This window comes from Pediculus humanus, genomic scaffold (assembly GCF_000006295.1).
Source record: "Pediculus humanus corporis 1103172108281 genomic scaffold, whole genome shotgun sequence".
Taxonomy (NCBI): domain Eukaryota; kingdom Metazoa; phylum Arthropoda; class Insecta; order Psocodea; family Pediculidae; genus Pediculus; species Pediculus humanus.
The window spans coordinates 350,254-367,924 of NW_002987850.1; the positions used below are offsets into that span (position 1 = coordinate 350,254).

General features: G+C 30.3%; 1 protein-coding gene across 1 annotated transcript; it reads right to left on the reverse strand.

Moving 5' to 3' along the window:
* Positions 1–15,890: 15,890 nt before the first annotated feature.
* Positions 15,891–16,654, reverse strand: Phum_PHUM511910 (uncharacterized protein; the record flags this gene model as incomplete). The annotated part of the gene is made up of 4 exons (XM_002431041.1): positions 15,891–15,983; positions 16,290–16,313; positions 16,361–16,367; positions 16,620–16,654. The coding sequence occupies 4 exons, from the start codon at positions 16,652–16,654 to the stop codon at positions 15,891–15,893; spliced, it is 159 nt and encodes a 52-aa protein (XP_002431086.1).
* Between the last annotated feature and the right edge of the window lie 1,017 nt (positions 16,655–17,671).

A 17,671-nucleotide genomic window follows, 5' to 3' on the forward strand; every position in this document is an offset into this window, starting at 1 on the left:
AGTAACGAACGCCAGGAATGATTTTTTTTTGGAAGAAGTAAACGTTGTCCAGCAGTTTCCCCCCCCCCCCCGATTGCACCAACGTAATAATTTATTACATGACGTATATAACAATTCCCGCGTGAATCATTGAAAGATTTAAAAGTTAATTTTGGAAAAAGAAAAGGGGAAAATGCGAATCCCTTTTCTTTTGTTATTCCAGAGTTTCCAGAGTTATTACCGCACTCCCCCCTCCGCCTCCCCCTCTTTTGTGCAACGTTTAACCCTTTCACGTCTTTACCAACTATTCCCTCTCTCTCTCTCTTACCCTTTTCCTAGCGAAACTTTTTTGATTAATCTCCTCTTTTCCCCTCTTTTGTTTTGTTTTTTTTTTTTTTTAAATTATTTTAATAAATAAATTCGATTATCGAAATCGCCCCCTGTCGATATATATCGAATCGAATCATCGAATAAAGCAAATAAGTTTGTTTCATTCGATCGGAAAAACTTATTTAAAGTTTACGCGAGCGCGCGCACGCTCTCGCACTGAATTTCGGCAGACGACATTTTCCAATATGTTTAAATATATATATATATATATATATATATATATATATGAGAAAAACTTTATTAATAATTTTTAAAACTTTTTTTTTTTTTTTTAGGAGCAGACGATAAATATTAATAATAATAACAATAAATATTATTATTATTATTATTATACGGGATATTATTCGTTGTTGGTGACGTTGAGAATGCGTCGGGAAATTTTTTCTTTTCTTCAAAAGTTAAATAAAATTCAAAAAAAAAAAAAAATCGCTTCCGAAATCAATTTTTAAAAAAAAGGTAAACAAACACTCGCGGTTGTTGTTGTTGTTGTTGTTCTTGTTTGTTTGTTTGTCAGTTTTCTTTTTTTTTCTCTTCGTTTTATCACGAAACCACTCTTCGATTTTCCATCGATAATTATTTCGTCTGAATTTTTACCAAAAAAAAAAAAATTTTTTTTTAAACAATCCTTTCATTTCTTATTGCAACAAACAAACAAACAAACAAACAAACAAACCCTACCAAACAAATACAAACAATTTTTTTTCTTTTTTCTTCGAATTCGAAAAATCAAAAAAAAGTAATAAAAAAAAAAAATTAAATTAAATAACAATCGCGATAATACAACATCCGGAAAAACGTTTTTTTTTTCTTTTCGTTATCGCGTAACCGGCAAATAAATATCCAAATAAATATTTACAACCCGTTAAAACGTATCCAAATTCAACAAAAACAAACAAGCCAACAAACAAACAACCGAGGAAACAATAAACGAGGGAATTTATAAAAAAATTGTTACAAACCAATAATTTCAAGGTGAATGCCAATGAGTTTTTTTTTTTTTTTTTGTTTTTTGACGATTGGGAAAAAGAGAAAGAGAGATGATGCACGGAATAGAGAGAAAGAAAGAGATAGAGATAGATAGAGAGAAAGAGAGAGAGAGAGAGAGAGAGAGAGACGCAACATATTGATTTTAACATTTAATTCCTTCAACGCATGCCTTTTTTTTGCAAAAAAAAAAAAATTTCCCGATTGCGAAAAATGCAATTTTCTCTCTCTTTCTCTCTTTTAATAATTTCCCCATCGTTTAAAACATCCTCCTCTATAAAATTACGCCGCGTTTTCTTTTTTTTTTTTTGAAACCATAAAACATTATGCGTAACCTTTCGCAATTTTAAAAAAAAAAATTCCCGGGAAAAAAAAAGAAAAAAAAATTTATAGCGTAACTCTATTACTTTTCCACGTTCGCACGCTCGAACGCGTTCGTAATTTTTTTTCTTTTTTTTTTTTATAGCGCGTTAATCTGAATAAATAAAACGATTTAAAAAATTTAATCAAAAAAAAAGTACGGAATTTAAATCCCAATAATAATAATAATAATAATTACGAAACGATCACGCGCGTTCTATAAATTATTATTATTATTATTATTATTATTATTATTATTATTATCATAATAATTTCTCGTAATTTTAAAACGCCTACAATAAAAAAAAAAATTAAATTAAATTAAATTAAAAATTTATTGGAATTTCCAATTACGACCTTGGATAATCCACCGGATAATTTTATAATAATAATAATAATAATAATAATAATAATTATTATTATTATTATTATTATAGCAAATAAAATCAATTTATTGTAGACTATAATTGGTATAGAAATTTAAATTTCATCCATCCATAGGTTTCGACTTCCTCGAACGCCGCGTAACCGTAAGAAGCAAAAAAAAAAAAAAAAATTGAGGTTGGATGATACGTTCTCTCACAAAACCTTGAAATGACAAAATGGCGGGAATCGATACCTTTTTTTTTTTTCATTTACATCATCATCATTATTATTATTATTATCATTATCACTACTCTAGTACCGATTGTAATGAAAGGCATTGAATGATACTATTTTTTGTTTCTTTCTATTCCTAAACCATAATAAGACTTTATATTATCCTGTCTCTCTCTCTCTCTCCCCTCGTATCTCCGGGGATTTTTTTCTACAATAAATCCCCCCCCCATTTCTTATTATTATTATTATTATTAATATATTTTATAAGACCAACACTTTATTATTACATCCCCCCCATTTTCATCTTTCATTTTTCTTATTAATAACTCCCGATCAATTCGCACAAATACGCACGCGTACAAAAATTTAAAAAAAGCGCAAATAATAATAATAATCATTTCTACGCAAGAATCTCCTTCGTTTTTTTTGCCTCATCCCTATAATCACACAAGCAGAAGACAACAAGTTGAAGAAAAAAACGCGTTAGTTTTTATAATAAAGACTATCGAGTTTTTTTTTTTTTAAACGAATAAATCAAACGCGAGTTTCGTGTCAGTAGACAAAAAAAAAAAAAAAAAAAAAAAAAACGCATTTGAATATTTTTTTGCTTCGACAACAAGGACACACATTGCAGCATTTTCTCTCTATCTCTTTCTCTTTCAATTCCAGCAAACACACACACAAAAAAAAAAGAAAAGGAGGAACCTGAATTTATAACGAGTAACAAAAAAAAAAAAAAAAAAAGTAAGGTTCCATCTTTTAAACGTTATAATAATAATAATAATAATAATAATAAAATGCTTTCAAACTACCTGCCAGACGATATGGAAAAGATTTTTTTTTCTTTTTTTTTGTTTCTTCTTCTTTTCAAAAGTTTTTGTCCCTGCTTTGTCTGGCATTTTCAAATCAAAAAAAACTCCCTCAGGCAGGTTTGCCACCACCACCACCTTTTAAACCCCATTAAACATAACAATAATAATAATAATTTTTTTTTTTCCTTTTAAGGGTAAAAATTTTTTTTTATGTGCATGTATACCTGCTGTTCACCGTCTACCTGCATCTATCGATTCGCTAAAAATCGAAAATCGAATTTTTCGATATGAAAAAATACGAGAGAGTGAGAGAAATGAAGAAACGTTTTTTTTTTTTCAACACGCAGAATTTTTACGCCGCGTTATGCTCTAATTATTTATACATATCACATCTCGCGCCGTTTGTTTGTTTTAAAAAAATCGATTATCGATTATCGATTACGATTTCGATTATTATTTCGATACGTAATACAAACACACATTTTGTTACGTACTACGATGACTACCGCAATTCCCGCTTTTTCCTACCTCTTCAAATTTCAAATACGTCACATCAATAAAAGGTGAAAGTTCTTACCTGTAAAACAAAAAAAAATCATTATTATTATTATTATTATTATTATTATTATTATTATTATTATTATTATTATTATTATTATTATTACTATTATTATTATTACTATTATTATTATTATTATTATTATTATTATTATTATCATTATTTTAATTATAGTTAAATAAAAAAAATTTTTTTTTTAAGATGACCGGGGGGTGGACCCACGTTTCACAAGACGCCTCCGTGATTTTTTCATAAAAAAAAAAATACCAACGATAATGATAATAAATATTTCTTTTTTGAAGATTAACCACCACTCCTGTCCTCCCCTCTACTCCTCCCCTCCCCTTTCCTCCTCATCCTCCTCTTAATAATTTTTTTTCCCGATTCGATTTCCTCCTTTTTTTTTCGCTCTCGTAATTTTTTTTTTTTTTAGCGATTCTCGTTCGTTCTGAAAGGATTCGAAAGGTTAACACTGGGGTAGAAAAAAAAAGGATTTCAAAAAAGTTTGACCGGAAACGAGAAGAGAGGAGAGGAGAGGAGAAAGAGAGAAACGCAAACGCAATGTTATTTAAAATTATTTTCAATGAACGGAAGGAAAAATTCGAAAACGACGGGGAGGTGGGGGTGGGGGGTGGAGGAAGGGAAACGACGTACATAAAACGATGATCATGATGATGATGATGATGAATAATGAATCGTGCGTGGAGGGAAAACGAAAAGTGAAGAGAGAAGGAAAAAGAGAGAAAGAGAGATAGAAACAAAAATTTTGCATGCTGGTGCCCTGGAAACGGCTCATGCATATTTATATTAAAACAATTTAATGATTACAAAGAAAATAATAATAATAATAATAATAACAATTGGGTTCGGTTATGATTCTATCGAGCTTTCATTAAAAAATAAAAATAATCCAGAGAATTTTCTCCCCCTTCTTCCCCCCGAGGGAAACGTACGTTAACAATAATAAAAACTTTAAAACGCCACCGAACTGCGTCATTTCCGTTCGCAAATTTTCCATTCGATTCTTTTTCAATCGTAACAACCAACCGACGGCATCTCACCTCCGCGAATTCTCATTTCGTTTAACAATCAGTCGACAGACAACAAACTCAAAATTAACAAACAAAACAAACGAAAAAAAAATTTTTTTTTCTTTTAAGACTATAATTACAAGAGGAAACAAACAAAGACTCTTTAAAAAAAAAAAAAAAAAAACTGACCTCCAACATGTTTCAATAATTTGTAGGTTTTCTTATACGATACCAGATAACCTCCATCGTCTCCATCTTTTCCATCTTTTTCTGATTTTTTTTGTTTGTTTTTGTTTCTCCAACAACAACAACATTCCTATGCATGTGTCAGGTATTCACGAGAGTATTCAAATAAACTCCGACATGTTTAATTAATTTTTTTTTTTTTTTAAAACCATTTTCATGATTTGGGTCATGGTCGGACGTTTATCAAACTTTTTTTTTTTTTTTATCGACAATTATTTTTTTTTTAAAATCTCATTTTCCTCTCGCGCCATTTTTATTCTCTCTCTCTCTCTCTCTCACTATTTATGATCCTATTAAACAAATATCCGTAGAAATTTTTATGTTATACAACAATAACAACAACATCAGCTGTCATTTCCGCCCTTCAATCTAAATTTTAATAAAATAAATTCATACAGTTGTCGATAATAGGCCAAACGCAATTGAGTTTACGCGCCGAGACCTTGAAAAACGATTCAAATCGTGAAAAATTTAACTATGAAAAATTCATTTTTCTAAAAATCACGTCACGCCAACGACGACACCGACAACACCAACGACGATGACGACGACACCAATAATAAATTACAAAACGCGAGTAAACAAAATAATTAATTTTAAAATTTTCTTTTTCCTTTTTCCTTTTCCTTTTCTTGTCTTATCACGACGCGTATTCCATAAAGAAAGAAAAACTGACCTTGACAGTAATTATTTAGTAAGTGAATAATAATAATAATAATAATAATAATAATAATAATAATAATAATAATAACCCGACCGTAACCTGTTAGTTAAACATGTCGTGCGAAATGTGGTGCAATACCGAGACGAGTAGGAAAACAAAAAAAAAAAAAAAAAAAAAAATAAGAGACGTTTGAAGAACGACGAAAAAAAGTTATTGACACTTTTCCGAGGAGGGGGGGAGAGAGAGGGAATTCTCCCCTTCTCTCCCATCCCCCAATTATTTAACTCAGGGTCATAAATTAATAACGTATAATTAATTAATTAATTATTATCTCGCATGCGATCGATCATACACATCATTTCGATATAAATAAAATTGCAAATTGTGTGCGTGTGTGTGGAGGGAGGGAGGGAAGGAAGGAGGGTCAACGACCTTTGAATTTAATAAACGTAACTGCTACTACTGATAACGATAAACGTCGTCGTCGTCGACGACGTTCGTTCATTATTATTGTTATTATTTTATTTTTCTCTCTTTTTCCTCGCATCCCAATTTTTTTTTTTTTTCACCCCGAGGACATTTTAAAATTAGATATCGATCTTTTATGCACGTCGATCTTTCATCCGATCGATCGATCGATCGATGTATCGATATATCTATGAAACAAGATTAAAAAAAACCCTCCGGGTGCAAAACAAAGAAAAGAAAGAGAGAGAGAGAAAAAATTATTATTAACAGAGTGCACTTACGACAAAACACTTGGAGGAATACAAACGAATGAACAAACAAACGAATGAACGAACGGGGCATAAACAACATAAATAAGACCAATTAAGATGTCAATTTACCGATTGGAAAAAAAAAAAAAAAACTCTACACCTCTCCTTCAGGGAGTATCCAGAACTCGGAAAAAAAAACGAACGAAAAAGAGGGAGGAGGAGGAGGAAGGCGGCGTTGTAGAGGGGGAAACAGAGACAACAAGTCCAGAGACGATGTTTTTATAAAAATGCCAACGAACGAACGTACGAACGGGTTATCAATCCTTTAGGGCAAAAAAAATCAACGAAATTACCTTCTGACACGACCCGTGGGAAAATTTCGTTTTTTCCTTACAAATTTTATAAGTCAAAATACCGAACGTTTTTCCGCGAACGTTCAACTTTTTTTTTTTTTTTGTTTTTTCTCTATTTAAACAAATTTGTCTGATTTTATAAAACCTTAAAAACAAAACGCGTCACGCAAATCACTACAATTGTAGTCAAAATATATAAAAAAAAAAAAAATCCAATCGAAAAAAAAAATTCAACATCGGACTAAAAACATTATTGCCAACTTTATAAGTAAAATAAATCAAAAATTTATTACATTGAAATTAATTTTTTCTTTTTTTTTTTAACGGTACCCATAAGATTTGCCGTAATACCAACCGTAAACGGGAGCGAGAAAAAAAAAAAAAACGTGACTTAAAGATCGATGACCGAACGTCACCCAAATAAACATAATAAACTACAAACTAATTGACAATTTTTTTAAAAAAAACCGATCGATAAATCTATATATTTTTTTCTTTCTTCTCCGATCGATCGATAGATCGATTCATCGTTCTACCATTTTTTTTTATTTAAAATTTTTATTTTTTTCTCGTTTAAGACGACGACGAAGATGATGACGACTGTGATAAAAACAAAAGTTGGAAAGTTATTTTTTTTTAAATATATATTTTCGACGTGGTACGAGACAAAAAGACTCGGTCTCGTCTCATCTCATCATATCACGATTAACATAAAAAAAATTTTTTCTTTTTTTAAATGCCAAATAAAAAATAAAAAAAAAAGAAAAATAACGAGAGAGAGAGAGAGAAACTCATAAAATCGAGAGAGAGATAGAAGCGGGGGGCGAAGGGACTGGGGAAAAAAAATTTAAAATAAAAAATATAACCAAAAACTTGTATTACCGGTTTGACGAGTTTATTTTCGTTTTATCACTTTTTTTTTTTTTCAAAAAAAAAAATTAAAAACAAAATGGCTGCCCCCCAAACTGCAACAAACTTGCATTTATTTATACATACGTGTATACGCCCTTGATGTTTATTTAATTATTAAAATAATTTAAATTTAAATTTAAATTTTTTTTATTTTATTCTGGTTAAATAAACACTTTAAGAAAAATTAAAAAAAAAATACGATATTGATGCCGTTTTATAACCTTTTGACCTTTACAATCCATTATTATAATTATTTTTTTAAAAGTCGTTTCGCTATTGTTTTCTTTTTTTTTATATTTTACTTTCTTATATTAGCGCCCTTTAATCACGTGATTTCGCGCAATTTTTTTATTTAAAAGAATGAGAGAAAACGCGACCGTTTAGTCTTCGGCAACAAGTCGATTTACATAAAATTTACCTTTTTGACGACGGAATCAAAAAAAAAAAGGAACCGGTCAACGACCTCATTAAAACAGGGTATGAAAAAAAATGGAAGAAGATGATCAATTTTTGTTACGTCTTTCCCTTTTTCTCCTCCTCCCCTGTCACGATCGATCGAAATTAAAAGAGGTCGGGAGAAGGAGGGAGAGAAGGAGGGGGTGAGGGAGCGAGGGGGAAGAGTAAATTATTTTTCTGACGTGAAATTCCAAAAAAAAAAAAAATTTCCCGAACGAGTGTCAAAGCGACCAAAATTAAATTATCGTCGATTGATGACGTCATTAATTTAGTGGGGGGAAAAAAATAAAATAAAAATTCGTAAATGCCCTTCGATTGACCCTTCGATCGCAAAACAGAAAAAAAATAAATAAATTATTTAATTTTAGCAAATTCATGCTGACAAAGTTATTTACAGCAACAAGAACAACGAGAACAACCGCAACAACAACAACAACTAAAATTATTATTTTTTTAACCTCAAAATGTGCAAGTTGTGCTTTTTTTTTCATTTTCTTTTTTTTTTTTCAATTCACGCCATAGATTAATTTATGATTATGTGTGTGTGATAATAATAATAATAATAATAATTGGAACGTTATTGGAAAGAAGGAAAAAAACGACAACAACAACAACTGCGTCATACTGGAATTTTCCCGGAAAATTCATTAACTGAAAATTCGAATTTTTCTTTTCCCGCCATTTTGTCCTCGAATCTACACATCCGGAAAAAAGACAAAAGAAACGCGACTACAAAAATCAAATCCCGAATTTTTATCCCGATTCGCATCCCGGATCGCGGACCGGAAAGCAGACGACGCGTAGAGAGAGGGAGGGACCAAGGGAAAATTTTAAATTTATAAAAAATATTTACAAATTTTTCCAACATTTTTTTCTTTCCTCTACTCCTTTCTTCCCATTTCTCCCCTTTCTCCCCCCCCCTTTCGAGAGAACAAAAATAAATAAATAAATAAAAATTTATTTTTTTATTTCAGGGAAAGACAACGAAATGCGGATGTCTATTTACACGACAATAAATTTAATTCACGAAACCCATTCGATAATGTAAAAATTTTTTTTTTTTTCCTTTTTCATCACGAGGGGAAGGGAAAAGTGGGGGGCAGAGAAAAAAAAATCATTCATTCGCGAAACTTTGTCGCATTTATGAACGCCATTTTCTCCCCCTCTCCCCGGTTTTTACTCGCCACGAAAAATAGCAAATCCATGTCACACTTAGGTTATAAATAAATATATATATTAAAAACAAACAATGTCAATTACGCATCGATAATAATAATACTAATACTAATAATAATAATAAATTAACGTTTGTAAATTGTATTCAAATCGATTTGGCCTTGAAATTTTTTCCTTTTTTCTTTTTGGATATAATAATAATAATAAAAACAAAATAACAACAACGAAAATATTCACATTTTAAATTAATAGACTATAAAATAGCAGCATGAAATCCGATGGAAACGGGCCAAAATAATAATAATAATAGTAATAATAATAATGATGGTGATGATGATGATGATGATCCCGTAATTTAAATTGACTTTTTTCTTTTTATAATTAGGAACGAAACGAATGAAAAGCGATCGAGTTTCCAAAATGAGAGAGGGACAGAGGAGGAAAATAAATAGTTCGTTCATTTTCTAAATGATCCCATCTCCTCTCTCTCTCTCTTTCTAACACACACGATATCAACATATCTCTTTCTTTTTCTTTCTTTACTTTTTCCGTTACAAACAAGTCCGAAAAAAAATAATCAACGAACGATTTTAATTAAAACGTTTTTTTTTGATTTGATTGACGGGAAGACAACATTTCATTTCGATGTTGACCTCCGGGGGAGGGGGGACGGGGTTCTCGATTACGGTTAATGTCGAAACGTTTGTCGTATAATAATAATCGTTTGCCGTTTGTTATTTGAATATGTTTGTATATACGACAAACGTTTACAAACCAACCGGTGGCATATTTTTAAAAAAATAATTACGACGAAAGTTTTTATTTATTTACCTGACTCTCTTCTCACTCTCTCCCATATTTATTTACCTTTTTTTTTTACAACGTTTAAACCCGATTATTATTATTATTATTATTGAATCCTTAAAGAAAAAAATTTTGACGATGATGATGATAATAACCATAGTATTTTTTTTTTTAAAGATTTTTAACTTCGGGTTATAATTTTCGGGTCTAATGTATATAATAATCCGACGAGAAAGTTTTTTTTTTTTTTTTCGTAATTATTTTTTTTTGGCTGGCAGGCGGTGGCGGTGGTGGTGACGGTAATTGTGGTAAATGCTATCACGCATAAAAAATTACAATTTCGTCACGCCATTTTTTTTTTTTTTTTTATACTTAAAATTGTAAAATCCGGTCGAAAAAAAAATACAAAATTTTTTTAAAAAAAAAATTAACCGTCATTTTCGCGCTAAAAAAATATTCAAAAAAAAAAAGACAAAGGCTTTGGTTCGTGACACGTCTCATTTTCATTTCGGGACGACCCCAAACGCAGGAACAAAATAAAAAAAAAAAAAAAAAAAAAAAAAAAGAAAATGAAAAAGATTTATAAACTTCATTTTACTTGGGAAAAAATTGTCACGCTGTAACGTATATTATGACGATTTTTATAAGGTCACTTTTTCTCCCTCTCTCTCTCTCACACACACTTTCGAGGCGTTACGTAAATTCTGTCGCGCGCGAAAAAAAAAAAAAATTTTTTTTCATTTTTTTTTAAGCGGCACGCGATCGCAAAAACCGACGAAAAAAAATTAAAAAAAAAAAATCCCGATAATGACTTTTAAAAAAAATTACGTCACGCATGACAACAAACGTGATATTTTTTAAATATTTTTATTATTTCCGGTTCATTTCATCCCGTCACGTTTACGACTCGACTACACAAATTTCCCGCATTTTGTACTTTTTCAAATGGAAAACTGCGATGGACAAAAAAAAAACACAAAAAAAAGAAAATTTTTTTCCTTCTTCGAACAAACAAACAAAATTTTCGACATTGAAATCGTCACGCCAATAACAACAACTACAATCTTCCTTATTATTCAACCCTTCAACCCTTCTTCAACCTTCAATTTTTACCCTCTCTCTCAAGGGTGGTTAAAACCTTTGTTATGTAAAATAATAAACTCCAATATATATAAAATGCGTGTGTTTGCCTACGTACGCATCAGCTGTTTCCTTTTACGCACACCCTCTCTCTCTCTCTCACTCTTTCAAATAAAAATTCTTTTATGATTAAAAGTTGAGTGCACCTGTCTTCTGCTCCTGAATCCGTGAATTCCCACACGCACACACACACTCTCAAAGTCTCAATTTTTTTTTTTAAAAACCAAAATTAAGATGATCGGCGACGTCGGTGACGTTTTAAAATTTTCTCCAGGATACCCTACAACCTACCATTTTCCTTTTTCCGGGAAACATTTTCCCCCTCGACAAGTAACAATGATAATAATAATAAAAGTATTGTAATAAAAACTGGAATTCGATTTCAAACATTTTTTCAATTCTTCTCTTTTTCTTTCCGCCCTTCTTCCCCCCGCCCGCTCCACTCCATTTCCCAGCGATACAAACATAATAATAAAAGAATAATAAGAAAGAAAGAAAGAAAAAAAGAAAAAAAATTAAATTAAATCAAAATTAAATTTAAATTAAATTGAAAATTAATTTTTTTTTTAAATGTAACGTAGAATGAAAAAAAAAAAAACAGAAATTTGATATTTTTTTTTTTTTTTTTTTTATTCTTTGTTATGAGAAAATTGATCACCTCAAGGAAAAACTTTTGTTCGATGCCGTTCATTCCTCTCTCTCTCTCTCTCTCTCTCTCTCTCTCTCTCTCTCTCTCTCTTTCTTTCTCTCTCTCTCTCTCTACAATGAATCGTTTTTTTTCTTTTTTCCTTTAAATTTTTTTTTGATTTTTTTTTTCTTTTCATTTTACCCTCTTTTTAAAAACAGGTTCGTTGAACGGTAAATGAAACCCCCCCGCCGCCCTTTTTTTTCCTTTTACGTTCCTTTTTCTGTTTGTATTTTTTTTTTTTTTTTTTGTTTCTTAAAGCAAACGAAAACAAACAACAAACGACTCGCAACAAATAATTCGATCGACGACAGCAAAAATCGAATGAAAGATTTTCATAAAATTTTTTCCCTCTCACTCTCCCCCCATCATCATCATTATCATCATAATCGCGCGCGTAAAAATTAAAAAAAAAAAATTAACGATGCGTTACGAACTGTTACGATGATGATGATCACGACGATAATTTTTTTTTTTTTGACTATTGACACGATTTTTTTTTTTTCTCGAAATAAAAATTGAGAAAATTTAAATTTCCGTGAATATTTTTTTTTCTCTTTTTCGATTATTATTATTATTATTTTGCATTACAAAAAAAAAAAAAACAGCTCGCGTGAATGACAGAGAAAGAGAGAGAGTGTGGGAGAGAGAGAGAAAGATAGTTTATAAATAAAAAAAGACACGACGAATATAAAACACAAACAGATTGAAACGTTTATAAAAAAAAAAAAAATTGAATATCAATGAAGCGTAAAAAAAAAAAAAAAAACATTTTGTAACAATTTTCAAAATGCATTTTTCGATTCAATCAAAACGTTCCGGAGTAATGAAATGAGAGAGAGAGAGAAAGAGAGAGAGAGAGAGAGAGAAAAAAAATATTTTCACGGGGGGCATATCGCCAAATTCCCACGCGAACAATTAACCGTTCGCCATAATTTATAATTTTTTTTTTTTTTTGCATCGGAGTAGAGTGCGATGAAATGAGGCGACAAAAAAAATAGAAAGAGATAGAGAGAAATCGCTCTCTTTTTTTAACAAAATGTCGCAAAACACGATGACAGATGTGAATCGCGAGATTGATGACCGCGTTGTCACCACTTTCGTCATCACCCAATCGTTAAAAAAAAAAAAAATTTCTATCAAAAATCTAATTCAACATTCAATTTAAACATCGTGAAAATTTATAAATACTTAACTCAAACAAAAAAAAAAAAAAATTCAAAATTGGTGACACGTTTAAAATGACGTTGGAAAAAGTGACAAGCAAAAAAGTTCGCACGTCGCGACGAATAAAAATGACGCGACCGTCATCGCAAAAAAAAAAAAAAAATTCGAATTCTTCCTCGTCGAGCCCCTTGACGATTTATTACGTAAAATAATAATAATGATAATGATGATAATGATACTAAATTACACACGATCACGCATCAGGTCAACAAAACTTACTTCACGACGATTCAATCTTACTTCGATTTAAAACCATTTTAAGAAAAAACAAAGTTTCTAGCGTCACGACAAAAATCGAATCTGTCGCGCATACCGAATCGTCAAAATTTCGACTGCTGATGCGAATGTTGGCATCGAGTCGCAAATTTCTTTTTTTTTCTATTGTCACGTTTCGGGTGACGTTATATTATTAGATCAGAAACAACTATTCTCCCTCCCTCCCTACTTCGCAACCCCATCTTCCTCCACCCCCTAATTTCTCTCGTACGAACTAATAATTCATTGTTAACGAATGTCAGTTAAATAAAAGAGAGAAAGAGAGAGAGAAAGAAATTTATTACGTCATTCTAAAAATTGAAGGTCACAAAAATCAAAGAGAGAGAGAGAGAGAGAGAGAGAGAGAAAATAAAAAATGTCAACGGCAAAAATTTTCATGCCTGAAATAATATTTCAATCACGAATTCGTTAATTGGGTTTTTACCTTTTTTTTTTTTTTTTTTTTTTTTTATTTCTAAACATTTTTCATCGTGATTCTGCTTCCACGAAATTATAAATTATTTTATATAAACTTTTTTTTTTAAAAAAAAAATCATTAAATAAATAAATAATAATAATAATAATAATGATTTGAATGAAAAGACCTGCCAAAGGACAAACGAGACAAAAATAAAAATAAAAAAAAATTTTTTTTTTTCTTTTATTTTAATTTTAATTTCCGGACGCTTGCGTTCGCTCTCATTTTCTCTCTCTCTCTCTCTCTCTCTCTTTCTTTCTTTTCCTTCTCTCCCTTTCTCTCTCTCGTTTTTCTCCCGGAAAAATTGTCACGTCAACGTCTTAAATCTTTTTTTTTTTTAAATTAAAATATTCAATTTAATTTTAGTTTTCATTTATTTTTATCCGCCTTTCTTCACTTTAAACTCCCCCCTTCGCGCCGGGTCGCCCTCCACCACGCCCCTCGTAGAATATTTTTTCTTTGCAAACTGGATAATCGCCAATTCCACGTCTTCATCTTTACTTTTCTTGTTTTCCTTCCCTCCCCCTCCCTCCCCCTCCCCCACCGTTTGTTTTTATTGCAAATAATAAAAAACAATTTTTTTTTTTTTTTGTTGTTGTAAGGGACCGACATTGTGACGACAAAAATGCGCGTACGAATGAATTGAAAAAAAAGAGAAAAAAATTTTTTCTTTTTTTTATCTTTATCCCTGATATTTTTACGACACGTTTTTTTTTTCTCGAATCGATTTATCGATTTATCGATTCGAATCGGTGATTTAAAATCGGATTTTAAAATCCGCAAAAAAAAAAAAAAAAAAATGTTTTTGTCAACGTTGCCATTTATTTATTTCTATTTTTATTTTTATTTTTATTTTCTTTCAAAAACGTTTGATAAGTTACAACAGGATACAATTTTTCTTTCTTTCTTTCTTTTTCTCTTTCTTTATAATCTTTCCACCCCCATTTCCTGTCTCCTCTCCTTTTCCATTCCCACTGTTTGCTTTTCTTTGTTATGCCCCATAAAATATTTAACCGGAATTACAATAAAATAATTTTTAACAAGACAAAAACGTAATGCATGCCTAACAACGAAATGGCAATCGTTGAAAGAGTGAGAGAGAGAGAGAGAGAGAGAGAGAAAGAGAAACAATAGAGTAAATAAATCAGGGGAAGAGAGAGAGAGAGAGAGAGAGAGACTGCGTGAAAGGAATTAGGAAGAAAAAAAACACAGATGACGTTCGGAAAACAACAACAAACGATTGAGCAACAACAACAACAAAAACAATAACAACAACAACAACAATAATAATTATAATAATAATAATAATAACAAATTAAAAAAGATAAAAATTAAAAAGTACAAACAGTTTTTTTTTTTTACAAGCCAAAACAATTTTCAAAAGCGTCAAATCGATTTCGTCACGCCGAAAAAATTCAAAAAGCAGCAAAAAGCAAAATTTCCCCCCCTTCCCTTTTTGCTACCGTTCACAAACGCTCAACGATTAAAAAAAAAAATTTCAAATTTTCTTTTTTTTGTTTCTGAACCACATCCGCGAAATGATTTCCCTCTCAATTCAAGGCGGATTATTAACAACAATATATTGATTGCACGAAACTTTCATAGGAGCTGTTCTCCGTTCGTCGTGGTAGTAGAAAAGAAAAGAAAAGAAAATAAAAAAACTTTTATTTATTTGTTCTAGAACTTTCGTCAATGTAAACAAAAAAAAAATTTTTTTCAGACGTTTTTTATTTCTTTTTCGTCTCTTTTAACATCGAATTAAAAAAAAAAAGTTTTTTTTTTCCCCCTGTTCCGCTCGTTCGATATATCGAAATAGAATATTATTATTTTAATAAATTCGATACGATTTATTTTCATATTTGAAAATCCCTTTCGATTTATTGTGGGATCTCATGCCGCCGCCAACCAGTTCGCCATGACATTCATTCTCAACTTTTTCCTTTTTTTTTTTTTGTAATAATCAAGAAAAATCTATTTTTTCCGCAATACCGGAAGTAAAAATGGGAAAAACGGAAACGGATGTCGTGAACGGTATGAAGAGGTAACAGATAAGGTAAACATTACGCGTATAAAAAAAATAAAAGAAAATGGTCGGGACACGATGAATTCATCAACGCCAAAAAATTTTTTTTTCTTTTCTTTTTAGCTCGAGGCTGATGAAAACCGAAAATGTTTTTTTAGAGAGAGAGAGAGAGAGAGAGAGAGAGAGAGAGAGAGAGAGAGAAAGAGAGAGAGAGAGAGAGAAAGAGAGAGAGAGAGAGATAGAAAGAGATAGAAAAAGAGAGAAAGATAAGAGGAATTTTTCCAATAAGAACAATGCCAAATTTTTCACACTTTTCGAAAAATAAAGATCAAAACAATTCGATGTGTATCCCCGCCCACGCGAGAGAAACGATTAATAAAAATTTTTTTTTTTAATTATAAATTCGTTAACGTAAAATCATAGAGTATATAAACACGTAACACAAAGTAAAAGGGGGGTCCTTGAAATAATAATAATAATAATAATAATAAAATTATTAACAATAACCCTAAAGCTAAAAAAAAAAAAAAAAAAAAATTAAGGCGTGCGAAAACGAGAAGAATGCAAAATGCAAAAAATAATGATGATTTGCAATTGTCTCTCTCTCTTTCTATCTATCTATTGCCACGATCGATACCGCCATCTTTATTTTAAAAAAATTTAAAAACTTGAAATTCTTTTCATTTTTTTTTTTTTCCAAATCAAATCAAACCGACGGGGATTATTTAAAAAAAAAGAAATCAAAAAAAAAAAAAAAAAAAAAAACCAACCGAACGGGTAGATACCAACGAGTACCGGCATTAATAATAATAATAATAATAATGATAATAATAATAATAATAAACACCAAAAAGGCAAAAACGAGTTTTTTTTTTTTTTTTGCATAGCATAAAAAATTTTTAATGAAAATAAAAATATATATAAAAAAAAAAAATCGGCTTAAACCTGATTTTGAGTCGGGTCATTAAAGGTCACAAAAGTTGAAATTTAAAAAAAAAAAAAATTTGACGCCGATTACAATGTTTGATATCGCCGTGTCGCCGCCATTTTGAAATTTTATATTTTACGCGCCTTAATCGTCATTCGAAAAACTTTTTTTTTTTTTTTTGCGTTGATTTTTCAAAGAAAACATTTCCGGTCTTACGAACGAAATCAATCCGTGAAACTAAACAGACCGGATGGCGATGATGATGATGATGATGATGATAATAATAATAAATAATTATTTGCGGTTTGACCGGTACCAACTTTAAAAATATACCTTTTTTTTTTTTTTTTTTTTTTTAAAGAACTCTTCGACAAAAACTATTTAAAATAAATAAAAGTTGGAAAAAGTTGGAAAAACAAACATGGCGTCAAAATAAATTCAATTAAAAACTTTTTAAAAACTAACTTGTAAAATTCCGTGGAGAAGAAGAAAAATGGTGGATAGAGAGAGAGATGAAAACTTTTTGTTTTTTTTTTTAGCAAAAGTTATACCGACGCAAAAAAAAAAAAAAAAGGAAAACTTGGAAAAGCATAACCGAACGTGAACTTACACGAAAACGAGGTAATCCAATATAATAAGGATTATGCGATGATAGGATTAGAGAAAGTAACAAAAAAAAAAACAAAACAAAATGTCGGACGGTCCGCAAAAATTTTTTTTTTCAGTAAATCGCTTTAAAAACAAACAAACAAACGAAATAAAATCAAATGAGGAAGTATAAAAGAAAATAAAAAAAATTTTCGTACGAAAAACATCTGAGTAAAAAAATAATAATAATAATAATTAAACGAAAATGAAAACGTTTAAAGCAGACGACGACGACGACGACG